At 41.1% G+C, this 19,632-nt stretch overlaps 1 protein-coding gene across 3 annotated transcripts in view; it reads right to left on the reverse strand.

The window, feature by feature from the left end:
- KDM6A (lysine demethylase 6A) overlaps positions 1–19,632 on the reverse strand; it is a 239,234-nt gene that overhangs the window by 53,547 nt on the left and 166,055 nt on the right. For 2 of the 3 annotated variants that reach the window (XR_016444037.1, XM_090061761.1), the window contains exons 9-17: positions 17,148–17,241; positions 11,114–11,240; positions 9,213–9,311; positions 6,822–7,041; positions 6,118–6,252; positions 5,504–5,659; positions 4,743–4,838; positions 3,114–3,218; positions 1,786–2,181 (exon numbers count right to left, since the gene is read on the reverse strand). Coding sequence is in view for 2 of the 3 variants with exons in the window: in XM_090061761.1 (XP_089917887.1) it covers positions 1,786–2,181; positions 3,114–3,218; positions 4,743–4,838; positions 5,504–5,659; positions 6,118–6,252; positions 6,822–7,041; positions 9,213–9,311; positions 11,114–11,240; positions 17,148–17,241 (1,428 nt within the window). In the remaining variant the exon portion in view is untranslated. The remainder of the gene's footprint in view (positions 1–1,785; positions 2,182–3,113; positions 3,219–4,742; positions 4,839–5,503; positions 5,660–6,117; positions 6,253–6,821; positions 7,042–9,212; positions 9,312–11,113; positions 11,241–17,147; positions 17,242–19,632) is intronic. The other variant, XM_090061774.1, reaches the window with a different exon arrangement.

Here is a 19,632-nt window from a genome sequence, read left to right on the forward strand (position 1 = left end):
GTGAATGCTTGCTAATTATTTGGCAGCAAATGACTTCATGATTTTCAACAAATAGCTGAGTTCTAACCCAATTATGGGAGTCAAACCACAACACTAAATCCAGTTGCCTAGTAAATAGCTTATATAAAAAATAAAATTGATTCATAGTTAATTTTAGTGACAAAAATAATTAAAGCAGTAAAGTGATACAGATTTTACTAAACCTTTGTTAAATGGTTGTATATTTTACATGACAACTAAAACATTTACCTGTTATGATTAATGGAAATATTCTAAACTTTTGCATACAATAAAGACAAGTAAACTAAATATCTACCTCACCTTTTCTGTCAAACTACTTTACAGTGAACAGTATTTCCCCTTTGCTAGAGATTAATGTAGATCAAATCTTAATCACTAATTAACACCACTTTAATTTTGAAAGGAATTTACCACCCACGAAAATGTCAAGACTATCAGAATTTCCAGTTTATCCATCCGAATATGGATGTAGTAAGGCATACTGCTGTTCTCCATGCAAAACCATACATCCCTTTTTCAACTGCACTTGGAAGTACCATTTCTAGGAAAGAAGGCAAAATCCTGCACTAATTTACTCCTTGACTTCTTTGCTGAGGCTACCAAAAAGAGTGACAGTTATTATATGAACAAAGTCCCTAACCTAAGAAAAACCAAACTTGTAGCACAAGCTTGTTTCAATACACAGAAAAGGCAGTTTGTGGCAGACACGTTTTTTCAGAACCAGTGAGGTCAAACCTGGGTGAGACATAGTGAGACTGAAAGGCTCGAGTCTCTTTGTCAGTCTTTTAAGCTCTACGGTTCCCCAGTTACAATGTTAGTAGATTAGCAGGATTTAAAAATTAGCATGTCATGCTGTTTTAGTCCTAGTTGTCTGTCAAGCACACAAGATGTGCCTGCAACTTTCCCATTTTACATGTGAAACTCTATATACTGAAGCCACTAGGATGTAATGGAGCCCACACCAAAAATAACTGCAATAATACTATTTAAAAATTATATGTGGATAAACAAAATTGAGGAACTAGGAAACTGGTAGCACACTTTAATACTGTCCTAAAACATCAGACCTTCCTTCACTTGACCACAAACATATCCCATTCACATTGTTTTGCTGGATGTCTCAATGTAGAACTGATGACTGATTTTAACAGGGAAGCACTAGGAGGCAGAGTAGATAAACTGATAACCTGCAAGTAGAAAAAGAAGCGGGTCTTCTTTTACACAGACCCCCACTTGCCACCCCAAACAGAATTCTTTAAAAATCATAATTATACATGTTACTTTTCATACTTTGTGTTGTAAGATCATGATACTGCTCCACAGCAAAGCCTATATGAAGTTATAGTATTAGTAATTTTTAAAGAATTTTTGATTTTCCTTATGGCCTTTCAAAAATTATATGGAATAATCAAGATTGCAACATAATACAGTCAACAATTACAGTATTCAGTTTGCTACTTAATATGCCTATTTTAGTGCATGAAATGCAGAAAACAGTCACAATGTTTTGTGCTAAAGAAGTTATCTGTATAAAAGCATATATTTACTTACTAACATATTAAAGAAAACCTTCCTGAAAGGACAGACAGCTACACAATAGAAAATTGCCTCTGATTAATATTCATTTTCCATATCCCATAAAGAGCTGATTATATAATGGTTAGCTTAACCCTGTTGTACACATTTCACAAATGAGAGAGTTTGAAGCATGACTTGGTTACTATGCCTTCTTACTGTACTGCATTAGTAAACTGAATTGTATACCTGAGTGGAGTTAGATAGTTGGTTTTTCCACGGCTCCTCTGCGCTGCTGGTCAGGTTTGTGCGGTTATGAGGTAGAGAGAGTGCGTTTCGCTGCGGGTAAGGCACGTTTCCATTACTTCCACTTCCTGTTATGTGATTATTGCCTATCAAAATAGTGTCTGTACTACCCAGCGTTCTTGCTGTGCTGCAGGGAACTTGGCCTGCTGGAAAGGGTCCATTAGCCATAGGCTGCCCAGGGCAGGCCGGACGGATTCCAGGCTGAGCGACGTTAGGCACTCTGGTTAGAGCAACCTGAGGCTGCTGACCAGAGATAGAGTTTGTAGGCAGTGATGAGTCAGCTGTTGGCCCATTAGGAATTCCAGTAGATCGTACCTGTGCAACTCCTGTTTGTCTAATCTAATGAAATATAAATACAACAAAAGAGTATAGCTAATTATCTGATTAAACAATAAATATTATGCAGCATGTATTTCTACTACACAGGGAGCATGTCTACACGGGCTATAGCACTGTTGTTCCCGAGCCATCATTTAGTAATTACTGTGCCATCTGATAGTACGCGCAAAAGGAACAGCAAGTATTGCACTGTGCGTACTACACACGGTTATTTTTAAGCACTTCATTGCTGTAGCAAGCCACTATAATGGGGAAGCGTGTCGCTATGGTGACATAGCTGCAGCATCATGGGTTTTGACTGCAGACGCAGCATCGCCGTAGTGTGTTGCTACAGCAGCAAAGCATCACATGTAGACATGCCCAAGAGGATTTAAAGGTTCAGTTTAAAATGTTACATTTATTTTTATTCAACCAATTTTTTTGGTAGGTCAGAAACCAGATATTTTCAAAATCTGTATTGAGTAGGTCTGGCTGACGTGCTCACAAACAGTGAGTAAATCACATTTTGGAATACTTTTCCTTCAGACTATTAACAGCAATAAATATATTAAGTCTGAGAGATGCAGTTTCTACAACTGGACAGTGTGAAAGTGAGCAATGAACAAGACTGAGATAGAGATATTACAAATGGGTATTTCTTAGACTGCTCTTCAAAATGCTACTGGTTAAATCATTCAGGAAAATCCATTTTAAAAGGTAGGCTAGTTATTCTCCTCAGTAGTCCCATCAAATAAGCACAACTCTTTCAGCCAGTAAGCTTCAATGAAAAAAGAAAAATATATCACAATGTAATGGAAACAGAAGATGTTATGTAACATGGTGAAAAGTGCATGAAAACTTGTACAACAGGAATAGCTCAGAGTTCAAAAAAAGAAAATAGACTGCATTACTGAGGTAAGTTCTGAAGAACAGAAAAATATTTTTGTTCTCACCTGCTGGTGTTGCTGCATGAAGACAAACTGACTCTCCAGCTGTTCCAGCATTGCTTTCTGTGCTGGATTTAAATTATTTCTGTTTGCACGCAGCTGATCCAAGTGCTGGAAAATATAATACCATGGTATTCTTCAGAATAGTTCAGATACTTTATTTTAAAAAGAAATCTCATTATGACCAGAGGAAAAAAAATTAAACTGTGAAAACATGACCAAAAGCTGTTTTAGGGGTCCAAACTTCTTTCTAAAAGCTACTACATTTTACTACATTATAATAAGCACTTAATGCCAGTACCTTTCCTCTCCCCATGTAGTCAGATTCCTATTACTAAGGAGAATTCAGTTTCACAGATGAAAGAGAAAATAATAACAACAACAACAATAACAATACCAATAATTAAAGTAAAAATTTTACCAGTATATTTTGGAAGACAAGTTTTGAGGTAGCATCTCTGTAAATTAAATTACATATACACACTACAAGCTACAACACAGATAAAGGTTTTACTCATTTTCACTTAAGGTGACCTTCACAACACCTTTCTGGCTTTGCACTTCAAGGGTAATGAAACCATAAAAAATTAAGGTTGATAAATCATTTATTCTATGTATAGATAAAAGGGACTAATGATAATGCCATTTTAAAAGGAAGAAACTGGGAGAGGAAAGAGACACAATGCTAGAGCAGTATGAAAGAGAAGAAAAGTAAGAGATGCAGAATAAGATGACAATCAACAAAGTTTATATGAAGAGGGGGAGATGAAAATGAGGGAGGCAGCAGGAGTTGGGACAGAAGAGGGTGTAAAAAAGTCAAACAGCATAAAATACCAGTTATGACTGGCCCAGGGACATGAGCTAAGGAATTATCTTTTTAAAAACAAATTTCTAAAACTGTTTCTTCTTTTGCTATTGCTGAACACGGAAGCAATTACCAGTGCAACTGACTGAAGCTGAAGAACAAATTTCAATAAGCTGAAGAACAAAAGAATTACCAAAAGAAACTGGATTTGAACCAAGATTTCAAAAACGGAATCCAATGCTTTATTTACAGAGACTATGCGGTGTGAAACCCAGGAGTATCAGATTTAATTTGAATACACTCACGTGTGAAAACTTTTGCAAAAAGTCTTAAAAATTTCTTCATTAATGGTTTAATCAACTTATAGAACGAGGATCCAAGAAAAGTAACTCACAGGGGAAGAAGGGATTGCAGGAGTTCTACAGCTGTTTAAAAATCTCAGGCAGTACTGTAAGTGCTACTATTTTTCTGACATCCCAAAGCATGACAACTTTTAAAATGTTAAGAGAAAAGAAAAAGGATTACTTTTAGCTGTCCATTTTACAAATTTCTTAGAGCACTTAAAATGTTTACTATTTAGCTAAGGTCATCCGTTAAAATAAATTCAGGATTTTAAAAATATATATTTAGGCTTTATCTTATGCACATCACAGGGAAGCTAAAAGTATTAAAACTATCCTTATCAAACTATAAGCAGTATAAGCAAAATATACTGAAGTATTTTATATTCTATTTCAGAAATTTACAACTGATCAAAAGTTTTTGGGTGTTCATATTCAAGTAAGAAACTATATCTCATGTCACCTAGAGCTTTCCTTCAACATACCTACCTGTAATTTCTGTGGTGTCAAGCACCAAGAATGAACTTGTTGCTGTACAGGAGGATGTGACACTGTATGGCCACTGCTCCATGCATCTGAAGTATTCTGAGGAAGAATTAAATTCAAAGGTGTGACTATCAAAAGATCAAACCATTTTACAAAAGCCAGATAGTAACTTACTGATGAAAGCTCTCATCGTAAGTTCAAGAATAATAAAGTATAGAAAAAGTATGCTAATATACACTATACTTCAATCTACTTAAGTCAACAAAATATAAGAACAGTAGAACAAAGGAAAATAACATCAATAAATTATCTAATACCATTATGACAAGGAACCAAATCACATTGAGAGGTTGGTTTAAAAGTGTACTATCATTAAGATAGAATATTTCACCTACTATAACAGCATTATGTGATGATGAAACATTTTGGATTCTAAATATAAGTCAAGGCAATAGACAGGACAACATGATCATTTCCCTGTCTAACTATTACCCTATATACTTGTATTTTATTCTGAGGTTGGGATTATTACTTATATAGTGCCACTAATGTGTACTGCATTGGGGGAGCTACTATTTTAATTATAATCTTCCAATTAAACAGTTGGATGAAAATACACTAACCTCATCCCATACTTAAAACATTCCACACCTTGATGCCAAAGGATTACAATTACAGCAAAAGTGCTGTGCACATGGCATAATTACTCTGCATATTTTTGTATATTTTTGGCATGGGGACCTTTAATTCACCAGAATATATACCTTTGTTGGACTAGATGTTCTTTTCCTCTTGGCAGGACTGGACAGGTCATCTACTTGGCTAGAAGGAATCATGTGTAGTGGCAAGGATTGCTGTGAAATTGGTGTTTGAGTGAGGCCTAGTACAGGTTCAGTATTTGGATGATGAGGTTTACAAGCCTAAGAATCACAGAAGACAAAAATATGGTTCTATATATTCTTAATTCTTTCCTTTAAACTACATACTTTTACCAGCTGCATATTTTAAAAGGGCTGTGTGGATATGCTGAAGCTGACCTCAGTAACTGAAAATCAGTTTCCATATGGTCATCAATGGAGGAATGTGTACCTTTCATGGCATCATCATCATTATTATTTTTTAAATAGCCATTGTAGCATTTCTACTTAAGATGAAAATTCTCAAAGTAATGAAAATCCACAAAGGTTCTAAATTGGTACCCCCATATTTCTCCCACTTTATAGGGAGTCTTTTCTGAGTTAGTATCCCTTTGCAAATAAATCAAAGGCTTTTTATTCATGAAAGCCAAACCTGAACTCAAGAAAAATATGCTTGACCACTACAGATTGTAAAGAACCCTTAAAGCTGGGCACCTGCAGAATATAACCCAACTTCTCACCTGCTGTGCTGTGTTCATGGCACCCTGCCTGGAGGTAAGCTCTGCGGGGATTGGTAGGCTCCATGCCTCCTCAATACTAGGAAGTAATTTAGTTTTATTCTGTAGACTACCTTGTGGAAGGTTACACAACTGAGCCTAGGAAAAATTATGTAAAAAGCAAATTTAACACAAGCCTACTTTAGTAAGAGCAAGTCCACGAAATCTTCCTAAAATCTGTAGCTAATTACGTCTTAAAGAAAGGATAGATTTAAAATTTGGGGTTTCAGAAAGGTGCTAAGTATAAAGAGGGTAACCAGAATATAAACCTTTGTGAGAATCAGAACAAAGTTGAGCTCTGGTTTCAGAGGTCTCGTAACTCTTTTCTTCTGAAATTGCAAACAAGAGTGAAAGATAGTGCGTGTGTGTTCTCTCTCTAAATGCTATGACAACTTAAAAATGTAGACAATACATAGAAAAAATTAAAGCGATGTAAATTAATATGCATCAATTGAGTAAGTGTGCAAAACGGCATTTTTTTAAGGATTGAATCTCACTTAAAAATGAAAAAGTAAAATGATTTTACAAGCTATGGTATGTTTACAATACATATGGAAACAATTTATACACACCATGAAACAATTACACATTAACTTGTGTTATTTCCCCCTCCCCTCTGTTGTATACCTGATAAAATATCTCCCATTTCTTAAAGCTTTAAGTTTTACCTGTAAATACTTTATCCGTGCTGCAAGTGCAGAGGTATTACTACAATTTTTGCTCCTAGTTGCATTTAAGTAGCATTTAATGGCATCCTGAGGCTGGTTGCAGGACTCATAGAGTGTGCCTAGGTCCATCCAGGCTGCAGCATGGCCATGGTCCAATTGTACAGCACAGATATAGGCCTGTAAAGCATCCATAGGCTGATTCTGCTGTTGATACAGCACACTAAATAGAAAGATTAATGAAATTCAGAATTAGTAGCAATATCCACATAAAAAGGAATAATATACCCTGCCCCTACCAAAATACAGCAATTCTCATTATCCTTTTTAATACTAAGTAGAATACGCTACTACCCGATTTACTGACACCCGTGAAGTGCTACATTTTTATACTTTAATGTGCAAAGCAAATACAAAACATGTCCAGAATCACAAAACTTTAAGCAAGTAAATATCCATGTATTACCTTTACTTCAAAACAAGCATAGCACGACTGACAGAACATTCACATATTAAATCAGAAATCTGATATAACATCAAATGTGCTGAACTAGAAATTAGAAGCTCTCTGACAGTGGTCTCCAACCTTTTTAAGTAGATCACTTTTTGAATTAAAAAGCAACCCCAGATCTACTGTGCCCCCCCCCACGTCAGTCTGTGGGGAGGGAACGGGGGGACAGATCAAGGTGGAAGGGAGAAAATTATTTGGGGACATGCTCCCCCAGCAGGTAAGTCTGTGGGGGGAGGGGCAGGAGAGGGGAAAGGGCTGTGGAGGGGGAGCAGGGCATATCAAGGCCCCAGCTGGGAGGGAGGGAGCAGGGCACAGGCAGGAGCAGGGACTGGGGAGATTGGGGCACTGGCTGGGTGGTGAGACAAGTGGAGGCCGGGGGGCACATCCCTCCCTCCCCACAACCCCTGCTCCTGCCTGTGCCCTGCTCCCTCTCTCACCACTAGGGTCTCGATCTGCCCCCACCCCCAGCCAGTAATGGTGGGAGGGGGGCTGGGACAGGCCCTGCAGAGTCAGGGTGAGGTGCAGGACAGAGCTGTGACTGGCTTGTCTGGGGGTGGGGCATGCAGCCCGGGAGAGCATGGGGGGAGTGTGCCCCCAGAACTACATGTGGCGCTGGGCTGTTCCTGATGGGGGTATTGGGCTGGGCTGCGCTCAGGCTTGGCGGCAGCAGTGCTGGAAGTGGGGTGGGGGGTACAGCCACCCAAAAATTTATTGTAGCCCCCCCAAACCTCCCTCCTAGCACCGTTGCCACCTGCACCAAGTGCAGTGTGGTCCAACCCCCCCTTACTGGAAGAGCCCAGTGCAGCCCCCCAGCACTATCCTGCAGTGGCAGCCCACCCTCCCCCTCTGCGCAGATCCCAGGCACATGGGCCCCCATACCCTCTGGGAGGGCGGGAAAGGGGTGGGTGAGGGGAAGGCTATGCCAGGCTCTGGGCTCTTCCCAGCAAGAGAAGGGGCTGGGCTGTGCTGCACTCAGGAAGGGTGGCGGTGCTGGGAGAGGTTGGGGGTGGAAAATCACACCCCACCCTGTGTACAGATCTGAGGGCAGACCCCCATGACCTCCCAGGCTGCATGTTCCCCCCCCCCCAAGCCCTTCGCAGATGAGCCACTCACGGTTCCATCCAATGTCCCACCCTGGCTGTGCATGGCCTACCCCTGTGCCACTCCCTCCCTCACCACTGCTGCAGCTGTTCATGCTGTCCTGCGTTCGGGGTTGGGGCTCATGTGCCTCCCATTTGTGCGCAGCAGAGGCAGCTGTCACCGTGGGCTCTGCTTTGCACCCCGAGGCCCACTGCAGCTGGTCTGAAAGTAGTTCAATGCCACATGTGTCCTTTTGCTGGGCTAAGCCTCACCCCCAGCAGTGGGTGCATGTGGTGTTGGGCAGCTTCTGGGCCAGCTGCAAGGGGCTCAGGGCACAAAGCCCAGCCCACAATGGCAGCCACCTCTGCCACATAGGTGGGGGGGGGGGCACATGCCCCACAGTGCTTCTGCCAGGGTGTGCAGAGAGGCGGGAGCCCCTTGCACCCCTGGACGTGCTGCTGAGGTTCAATCCTCCCACCTACCCCAGGCCTCACTCACCTTCCCCCTGCTTCCACACTGTCCCTCACCGTGAGGGCATTGATCTGGCCCCTGCTCCATCCCTCTCCCACAAACTAACTTGCTGGGCTGGGTGGGGGGGCATGTGTATGCATGTACGCACTCAGCACCCCCAGCTTCAGATCAGCTGCAAGAGGCTCCATGATCAACCAGTCGATCGCAATTGACCAGTTGGTGACCACTGCTCTATGATCAAATGAGACCACAGAAGTGCTAAAAAAGATAAACCGCCATAAAAATGCATTAAAATTCAATGACAATACTGCTTTTCCCTAATTAACTCTTACCCTATAGAACACCATGTATCTGCACTTGCTTCTGATTTATCAATAGATTGCCTATAAGATATAAAGGCATCCTGAACTTTCCCAATACTTGAATAGCACCTGGGAGAAAAGAGAAAAAAATTCTGTAATAATTAACAAAATGATTAATGAAGAAGGATTGCAATAGTGCTAGTACAAATCATGCAAATACAAGTTCAGACATGCTTAAAAAAAATGTGCCTTTTCTGTAAGTTAGATACCAACTGACATTAACTTCTCAATCAAAATTACTAATTATTTGTATAACATAATTAGTTCATTTCTCAGCACCAGCTGCCCACAGTTTAACATGTTTTAAATGCCCTCTATATGAAAAACGCCAACATTCAGAATTAATACAGTTCTGAAGATGAACCCTTGTTTCACTTGTAGTAACTAACTAGTTAAAATAAACGTTACAATACAGATAGCAATCAAGAAAACTAATAAGGTATTTGGGAACAGGCAGCTATACTGCAACATAAAAAAAGAATAAATGTAGCCATGTTATGAAAATTAAAATACTATAAAACATATTCTGTAATTATAACAATGATATTTTTAAAACTCTACACTACCTCTTTTTTCTTCTTTGGACAACTATATAGTGTTAATATTTATAAGCCCTTCTTAATAAAAATGTTTAACAATATATAGTTTTACAGTGTATAAAGAGCAACAAATTTAGTGAAAATTTTTATTTTACTATTCTGGATAGTTACATAATCTAATCACAGTAAGTACTTCTAAGAATGTCAAAAGTTGCATGACATACTAAACAAAAACAAGAATTAAAAGAACTGAAGGCAGTAATTTGGCCACAAGGAGAAATGCTCGTTTTGTCAAAATCAAATGAAAAATAAAAGCAGTGAATTTTTTTTCAAATGAAAAAATAATGCGTTGAAGTTTGCGTACAATATGGGTCCACTCTCTATACTGCCTATACTCCATTCTTTGTTTGGACAAGCATTAAATATTGTTATAATAAATAGATAAGAAAGGAAAGTTTACACTAGTAAAGAACAGGGGCAAGTATTATCAACGTAATACTCTTCTTGATTGGATGGAAGAGATCTGTTCTCAAGGACACACCCAAGTCACTCTAAATTTTCAGCCTATAGAATATAAGCCTTATTACTATTAACTGAATAAAGGGGTTATTGCTAGCTGAATTAATCTGCTAAAAACTAGCTTTTATTTAAAAAACAATAGAAAGGCATTAAATGAATACTATTTAACTTACAAGGCAATATTATTTTTGCTAAACAGAGTTAATATTAAAGGTATGGACAAACTATCAAGGTATACAGTTTACAAATAATACATGTATTTATATAGAGAAAAATAAAGCATTACATATTTTGGTATAACAGCTTGTGCATGAAAAAAAGGAAGAGAATAATAAAATAATGAAGCTAAATGCAAGCATTTTTGCAGACAACTGCAAGCAAAGAGGGATGATGCAATTTGATGTGGTACAAGGAAGGAAAGCAAGCCAGGAAGAAACAGACTACAGCAAACACGCAACTTGGATGACTATAGCTTAAGGTCCAAAGCGTCTCGCACACTGATGTACATGAAATATTTTCTGCTTACCTATTTTAATGTTTACATTATTTATTATGAACAGTAATTATTTCTATTTCTTAAAAGCACTTATACTTAATTATATTTATAAATTTAGAGCAGCTTTAGTATTTTTATTTATTTTTTCAAAGTTACTGTTGTAATTTGAAGAAAAAGTATTCTTCAGTTGAGACTTTCATGATATCTCTTTGTGAATGAGAATACTTATCTGAACATATTCAGCTCAACCAGTCTCTCAGAACAGGCTTTATTAAGAAAAACAAGGAACAAAACAGCTTTATACCACAAGTTCTCACCTTCCCAAGAAATACCAGGATTGGCCAGAATTAGGATCTGCCTCTAGAGACTTCTGGAGATACTGAATAGCATAACTTTCCTTGGTTGCTTTGTCTCCTAGCTGATCCACGGTGTGATGCATCCAGCCTACAGAAGAAATAACAAATCACAAAAACCGAGTTTTCAAGTACTTTTTCTTAATTTCCTTTCGTGTCCGTAATATTTGTCCTCTTTAAAACAAACAAACAAACAAACATCAACTGCATACAAGATTACTGATACAGCTTCCAAAAGCTCCTAAATCAGAAAGTGGCCTTAATTTTATTATTGATTCTTGGGTACCCCTTATGTATTTTTTTTTTTTTTTTTTTTAGTAAATCTGTAGAAATGTTTTTCTGCCAATAACACTACATATATCTATATCTATAAAAATTATTTAGAATCGAGTATAATTTACATTCTCTTTACAGAACCTAGCCAAAAATAAATTAAACTGAAGTTGTCCCTGATTATGCAAGTGTTAATTAACTGTCAACATCTTTACAAGGACAGGGAACCATTACAATTGAATCACAGGACTCTAGGGTTAGAAGGGACCTCAAGAGGTCATCTGGGCCAACCCTTTTCAAGGCAGAATCACCCCTGTCTAAATCATCCAAGAAAAGTGTTTGCCTAAGTTGCTTTTAAAAGCTTCCAAGGATGGAAACTGAATAACCTCTCTAGGTCAAGGACATCAAACTAGATCCAGCCAGTGAAGTTGCTCTATCTGGCCCTCCATGCTAATAGCAGGCAACTGAAGATGGGAGGTGTGGCCAGAGGGAATGGCATGCTGCAGAATCCAGAGTCCTGGTGGGCACAGCAAGTGGCAGCAGAAGGGTGAGCAAGGGTTGACACACCCAAGGTCACTCTCTAGCCCCTTGATCACTGTCACAACCCTGCTTCCTCAGCTGCCAGGCCTGCTGCTGCTGCTGGCATGTGCCTTGTACTGGAGATGCTGCTGCAGAACAGGGCACAAAGTGGCAGCACCAGGTCCACCTCTTAAGGCAACGGTGGGAGCTCCAGCTCTAGCACCGAGCAAGCTGCAACATTAGCTCCAGCCCTGGGGCACATGGTGGGGGCTGGAGCTGCTGCTACAGACCCCTTGTTGGAGCTAGAGCTTCCACCATCACTGCAACATGTCCCAAATCAGAGCTGGAGCTGCTGCATGCCCCGGGCTAGATCTGGTCTGGAAGAAGCCAAAAGCCCCACAGTCCAGTTCTGGCCTGGGGCACAAGGTGCATATACTATCTCTGCTGTAGGTAATCTCTTCCAGTATTGAACCACTCTCCCACTGAGAAAGTTCTTTCTAACATCCTATCTAAATTTCCCTTGTTGCAATTTAATACTATTGCTCCTTATCCTGTACCTTGTAGCCACAGAGAACAGTTTAATCACCATCCACTTTATAATAACCCTTTACGTATTTGAAACTGTTATCAAATTCCTCTTCAGCCTTCTCTTCTTCAGTCTAAATCCAGTTTTTAATGTGGCGTACTAGATTCCTTTTACTTCCCTAATTCCTTGACACATGGTACAGTTTTGCTTGGGTTGTTTTATAGTGTGTTTTGTGGCTTAGGTCTGTGAGCATGCTGGGAGTGGATGATCTTGTAAACCTTTTAAACAGCCCTGGCTTGCAAAAGGAGAGTGAATTTGATGATGCAGGGGGTCAAAGCCATAAAAACACAGAAAATAAGCCTGGAAAATGTTAACTTCTCCCCCTCCGCTCCTTTTGCTCACTCACACATGTGGTTTTTCAGTTGCTTTGGAAATTACTACTACTGTCCCTGTTAGGTAAGCCCATAACACAATCTTCAACTTGGTCCCCTAGATCCTCCAAGCCATATTACATATATTTGGAAGATTCTTCCAGCAGAACAGCTCAACAATAGTTTTCCTCTGCTTCCACACCATCAAAAACACTTGGCTCAGTCTTTCAATATCCTGGTTACTACATCATCTCCTCTGGCTTTGACAAGCAGAGTCTTCATTGCTGACTTGCTACATTTTTTAAACCTTTGGCTGCCACTTTGCACCTTTGAGGGGTCCTTGCACTCCTCCCCAAAACTATGTAAGACACTTAGTTAAGTGTATTATCATTAGTGTGTTGAGTACATCTATCCCTCCCAGTTTAGATGCACTATTGTGCCTCACTTCTACTTTACTCTTCAGTGCCTAACTCGTATTCCCAAATGGAAAGCTGGATTTTACCCAAGTGTTTCACTCTTGGTTCTTCATTATTGTAAGTCAAAAATGTCTTCAAAACCAGAAATATTTGCTTTTGGACACAATCTTTCATCCTTGTATGTATCCAAACACTTCTTCTGGCCCTTTCCCAAGTCTTCAACCTCTTCCTTGGATCAGCAGTGAACTGCATCTTCTTAGCACATTCTTACACTAATCTTGGTCCTGCTCCAACTCCTTTTATGCAAACATTTTTACTGGTCTTCCTCTGACTTTTTAGCTACTGTTCTTCTCCAAATCTCTGAAGAGACCTAACACTCCAGTTTTTCCCATCATCTTAACCTTGCCTTTTATTTTCTATGTTGCTTGCTAGGGCCATGTGAAATTTCAGCAGCTGTTTTGTTTCAGAGGTGTTTCGGGCTGTTTCAGTACCCGAAACACTGAATCCTAATCGAAATGAAAGGCTCTAAAACGTTTCAGAAATGTTTTGGTGAATTTCAGAGTTTAAGAGCTGGGCTTGCAGGGAAACAAAAACTAAAGAGGGAAGGGAAAAGGGGGGGGGGAGCACGGAGGAGGACTGCTCTGATATTGACATCTAGCTCCCAGTTCAATTCCACAGCTCTCTGATGGCTTCCCCCAGCTCTCTGCAATCTTCCCGGCACTCGGGGAAATGATCAGTGCTGCCACTAGCCTCAGCCTGCAACGGCAGCCTGCTAAAACCTGGCACACGGATCTGGGGGCCTGCACCCCCCCCCTGGAAGAGCTGGGGGAATAAAACCGGGGGCTGGGGTATCCCTGCCGTGCAACTGGGCTCCGCAGGGAGCAGAGATTTGCACCAGGGTGTCCTCACCACTGCTGCCCACCCCATATAGCCCCACATCGCCAGGGCAGTGTGAGGTGGGCAGCAGCATCAAGGAGACCTCCAGTGCAGATCTCAGCTTCCTGCGGAGCCAAGTTGTGCGGCAGGGACCAGAGGGCTTGCTCACTGCTCTGCACTGCTTCCCTGTCCTGCGACCCAGTATGACAGGGATCAGAGACCCATGCAGGGATCTCCTCACCTGCACTGAGGGCAGCAGCCCTCTCCCCTCTCCTCGACAAGCCATCTATTGCCCTGTTCTGCGCCCCACTGGGGCCTGCAGCCCTCAGCCCTGCCTAGCTGGGTAGGTAGGACTGTGTGAAGCTTCCCTTGAAGCCTGTTCAAAACAGATTCAGCTGGTGATCCGAAACACCAAAATGAATCACCATCCTCTGAAATGGCCGAATTTGAAATGAAACAGCTGTTTTGCACAGCCCTATAACGCTTGCATACTAAGTCATATTTCTCAGAGTAATCTCTCTGTGAGTTCCTCTGGCCTATGCCATCTAAAATCCTGGGCCTCAGAGGATTTTACAAAACAAATTCAGTGGGGTACATCTGCATGTAGACTAGCACCTTACTATAGGCCCAAATATTTACAGTCAAGAGGGGAAACTGTCATCTCTAGTTTACTAGAAGGGTCTGACTAAAAGTATTACTGAACATCAAGCAAAAATTCAGTCTCAACTGTCAATTAAAATTCAGTACCAATTACCAAATGGGGAAAAAAGATGAATGGAAGAAGGGCAAATTAACAGTTAAAAAATAAAGAAAGAACATGAGAGAACTGATGCAGAATTCATATTAGATCAGACAACTCTGTAAACAGAACCATGACTAAGTTCCTTGTTTAAAACAAAACATCTATGTTAAATATAGCCTGTTCTACCTGTCCAATAAAGTATCTGTCTGGACTAAAGATTATAGCTGAACTTTTCCTAACATGTAAAGTAGGGTTTTAAATGCACTTTTCCCTCTTTAATGCAGATTTAATAATAAACCTTCATAGTAACTAAAAAAAACAAAAACAAAATCAGTGGTACCAGCATCTTTTCAGTAATGCTGTCACAGTCGATATAAAAGGTAAAAACTATATCTACAACACCTTTCTGTTAGGGACACACCAGTAAGGATTTTTTTGGCCAGTACCAATGGCCATTTATTAACGAGCCATATCAGCTGATACTGGTCCGATTGCTGATATTCAGCCCAGCAGCTTGTAGAGTTGCATCCGGCTGCTAAGTCTGTGGGGGGGAAGGGCATTGGGCAAATTGAGAGGGCATGCACACAGCCAGGAGAGCTGCAGTCTGCTGGTTAAGTGTGTGTGTGGGGGGGGGGGGGGGGGCAGATCAAGACCCTGACAATGAAGGAGGCAGTAGGACTAGGGCTAGGGCTGGGGTAGGGACAGGCACCACATTAACCATGCTGTAGCCCCACCCCCAGCCCCTCTCTCAGCACTGTCAATGCTTGCTGCCCTGAGTGGGCAGCCCAGCCTCACCCTGCACAAAGATCCGTGGGGCACATGCCCCCCCCCATGACTCTCCCAGAGTTGCACACAGTGGTGGGAGACACCATCCCCGTGCTTCCCGAATTAGCCACTCACAGCTGTCCCGCACCCCGCCCCACCTGTGCAGCACCTGCCCCAGTCCCATTCCCTCTCTCACCGTGAGGGCCTCGATCTACCTCCCAGATGCCCCTTCTCTCCCCCCCACTTTTTCCCCCCAGACTTACCAGCAGGAAACAGCTCTCCAAGCTGCCAGGCTCCACTCCTGGCTGTGTGCATGCTGCAGCTGTGCACGTGCACACAGCATGCATCAGCAATGTTATTGGCCACATCAGCCAAAATGCCAATTGCCAATAATGCAATTTTCCTTTCATCAGTGCCAATATGATACGGACTGATGCATCAGTGCACCTCTACTTTTACACTGCAGAAAATGAACATGGCAAACCCCAAAACAGTGCAATTCAGCTATGCTTAGAGGACATTTTCAAAAACATAAAAGGAGGTAGGATACTAGCTAGTTTGCTTTTAAAAAACAACACAGTATCACTAGGGATCTAACTGAATCACATTGAAAATTTCAGTGTCCACGTGACTAGGATCTGGAACCAACTAAATTTCACAGTCAGAGCAGCTAGGATCTGGAACCAGCTTCCAAAGGAAGTGATGCTGGCTCCTACCTTGGGGCTTTCTAAGAGGAGACTTGACATTTACCTAGCTGGGGTCATTTGAGCCCAGTTTCCTCTCCTGCCCCGGGCAGGGGGTCAGACTAGAAGATCTATAAGGTCCCTTCCAAACCTACATCTATAAATCTATGAAAAAAATGCACTGTGCAATGGCTCCTTTAATCTTGGCTCGTTTCACTTTGCACCCACTCTGCTGCTGATTGGCTGAGGGACCCCTGCTGCTTGCTGTTGACTGGCTTGGAGGAAAAAAACCAGTTTTATACATGCCACAGTTTTTGCCTCCTAGCTGATCAACACCAAGTGGCAGGGCCACCAAGGCCCCTCTGCCAATCAATGGTGGGAGCTAATCAGGAGCAAGCAGCAACCGCTGGGGCCATGGAGGTCCCAATCAGCAGCTGGGGAGTGCAGGGGGAGGGGAAGCAGAAAAAATAAAAGCAAAATTAAAGGAACTACTGCACAGCGCAATTCCAGTGCAATTTAGGTAGATCCCTATAGCAGTATAAATCAGGGCTGTCTAGTTTCTAAGGGGTCAGGGGCCAAACCATGTCACCAATGGGGGTCACATACCAGCAAACTGTGCAAAGGCAAGCCAGACTCCCCTCTTTAAAATATCTGTTTCCCTCTGGTAGGTGTCTTATTCATTGTTATTCTAACATGGATGATTATTTAGTAAACTATGACTTATCTTAAACACAGGGCCTTCAAAAACCACATTTTCTGAATGCAAAGACTGCAAAATAAGAGGCAAATCCAAACACACAGCGTTTTTTGTTTAGCTTTTTACATACCTAACTGCTGTAAGACAGATGCTTTTACTTGTGCAGGAAGGTTTTCGGTCTGCAAAAGTTGTTCATAAGCTTCCTTTGCAGAGTGATATTTTCTCTGCGAAAGGGAAAGGAAGTAAATGGATTATTCATAAACCTTACAACCTACCTATACTATCAATTTTCACACAGCCCTGATACCATAAAAACCTGGTCCTCAAAATACCAAAACTTTTTTCTTCTCAGAGAGAGCATATGAAAACTTTAATGATACAGATTTATGTTACAGTTGAATAACCTTCCTGAAGATATAATATTTGGTATAAAAATCAATACATAAAATAAAATAAGTTAGAGGAAAAGTCTGACACAGTACTCCATTTATATTAAAATTAATGGTCACTGAACCATTCCCACAGGTTTTCTTGAATTTGGGCCTACCTATCTTCTGTAGCAAGGTTATATACTAAATTTATCAACAGAATAGCGACTGGGTCCATCCAAAAAGTTTGTAAGTTTACAGTCTAGAGATAATGCAATAAAAACACCAACAAACCTCTGCCCCCAAGCAAAAAGTCTTCCAGCCTTCAGTATTTTGAAATCACCTTTTCAGTAACTGAAGCCTGTTGGTGGCATTAAATGTTTACTGCCCTGTGACAGGACTTTAATCATGCTTCATCATACTGAGAGCTACAATATTCAGAAAACTGCACATCTAGTAAAAAAGCCCTGTGCTATACTGAAAACATTAACATACTGTCATTTGCAAGTTATGCACAGTGTGCTTGAAGCAAAAATCTTTAATTTCCAATTCATGTATATTATATTATAGCAAGGCCCTGAAGTGCAAACTCACTCACAAGTGTAATACATATGTTCAGAAACAATGTGATGAAACTAGCTTCCCTGAACAGGTGTGTATGTGCATTCTCTCTTTCATTCACTAGAAAGACTTTTGACAGTAACGTTTCTGTAACTTATTTTTTGCCTACCTTCCTCACACAGATGGTACATTAATGTCATACTGTCATAACTAGCCAATAGTAAATGTAATTTTTAATGCTTTAATTCCCTAGCTTCTCTTCCCTGATTTCTGATCTGGAAGACAGATGCTGGCAGTTTAATGATCTTAGTAAAACCTCTCAGACTTTCTAGAAAACTATACATAATACTCTAACATAAGTATTAAGTCCTGCTTGGGCATAATTAAATACTGGACTTAACCAAAAGATGCGATATAAAACCGATCACTGAAGTGAGAGTTAGTTATTCTCCAGGTGTAAATGATCATGACCTAGTTACATTTGTTATACAGAGACAGAGTATAGCCCTGAGCAGTAACACACATACTTGGTGCTTCAAATAGAAGAATTTCCTGAAGCTTAAACAATGAAGAGGAAAACTGACTGGGAAGAAAAACGACATACGTAAATGACTATTAGAAGATGTTAAAATGTTTTAGATGCCTCAAATATCACATTTATACAATCACTTAAGAGACCTTAATGATTAAATGATTAGAAACCCAAAAGGCAACAAAAATAACAAACAGGAAAACTGGTATCAATGGCCATAAATTAGCAATTATAACATATAGACAGCTGAGGAAAAAACACAAACTAATGTCAGCAATGAAAAAAGAGGATTTATGGTTGGGGAGGACTGGGTTAAACAGCTTCTGGAGGGGCTGGACATGTTCAAGTCAGCGGGTCCAGATGCTCTCCACCCCCAGGGTGTTGAGGGAGCTAGCAGGGGTTATTGCAGGCCCCTTGGCATGGCTTTACAAGCGCTCGTGGTGCTCGGGCCAGGTGCCAGATGATTGGAAGATAGCTCACGTGGTCTCCATCTTTAAAAAAGGGAGGAGGGAGGACCAGGGCAACTACAGGCCCATCAGTCTTACCTCAATCCTAGGGAAACTCTTTGAGAAGATCATCAAGGAGCACATCTGCGATAGGCTGACCTCAGAGATGATGCTCAAGGGCAACCAGCATGGTTTCATTAGGGGCAGGTCATGTCAGACCAACCTGATTGCCTTTTATGATCAGGTCACAAAAGCACTGGATGCAGGTGTTGCCGTGGACGTAATCTTTCTGGACTTCAGCAAGGCCTTTGACACCGCCTCCCACCCTATCCTCATTAAAAAACTAGGCGACTGTGGCATTGATGTCTACACAGTCAGATGGATTGCAGATTGGCTGAAGGGTCATACTCAGAGGGTGGTGGTGGACAGGTCATATTTAACCTGGGGAGAAATGGGCAGCAGAATCCCCCAGGGCTCGGTCCTTGGGCCGGCGCTGTTCAATCTCTTTATGAGCAATTTGGACGACAGGGTGAAAAGCAACCTGGTTAAATTTGCTGATGATACCAAAATTTGGGGTGAAGTGAGCACGCTAGTAGGGAGGGAAAGGCTGCAGCAAGACCTGGATAGGTTACAGGGGTGGGCTAACAAAAACAGGATGCGTTTCAATACTGACAAGTGCAGGGTGCTGCACATGGGCAGTAGTAACCA

Source organism: Crocodylus siamensis, chromosome 1 (assembly GCF_052110815.1).
Source record: "Crocodylus siamensis isolate JL-2025a chromosome 1, ASM5211081v1, whole genome shotgun sequence".
Lineage (NCBI taxonomy): Eukaryota > Metazoa > Chordata > Crocodylia > Crocodylidae > Crocodylus > Crocodylus siamensis.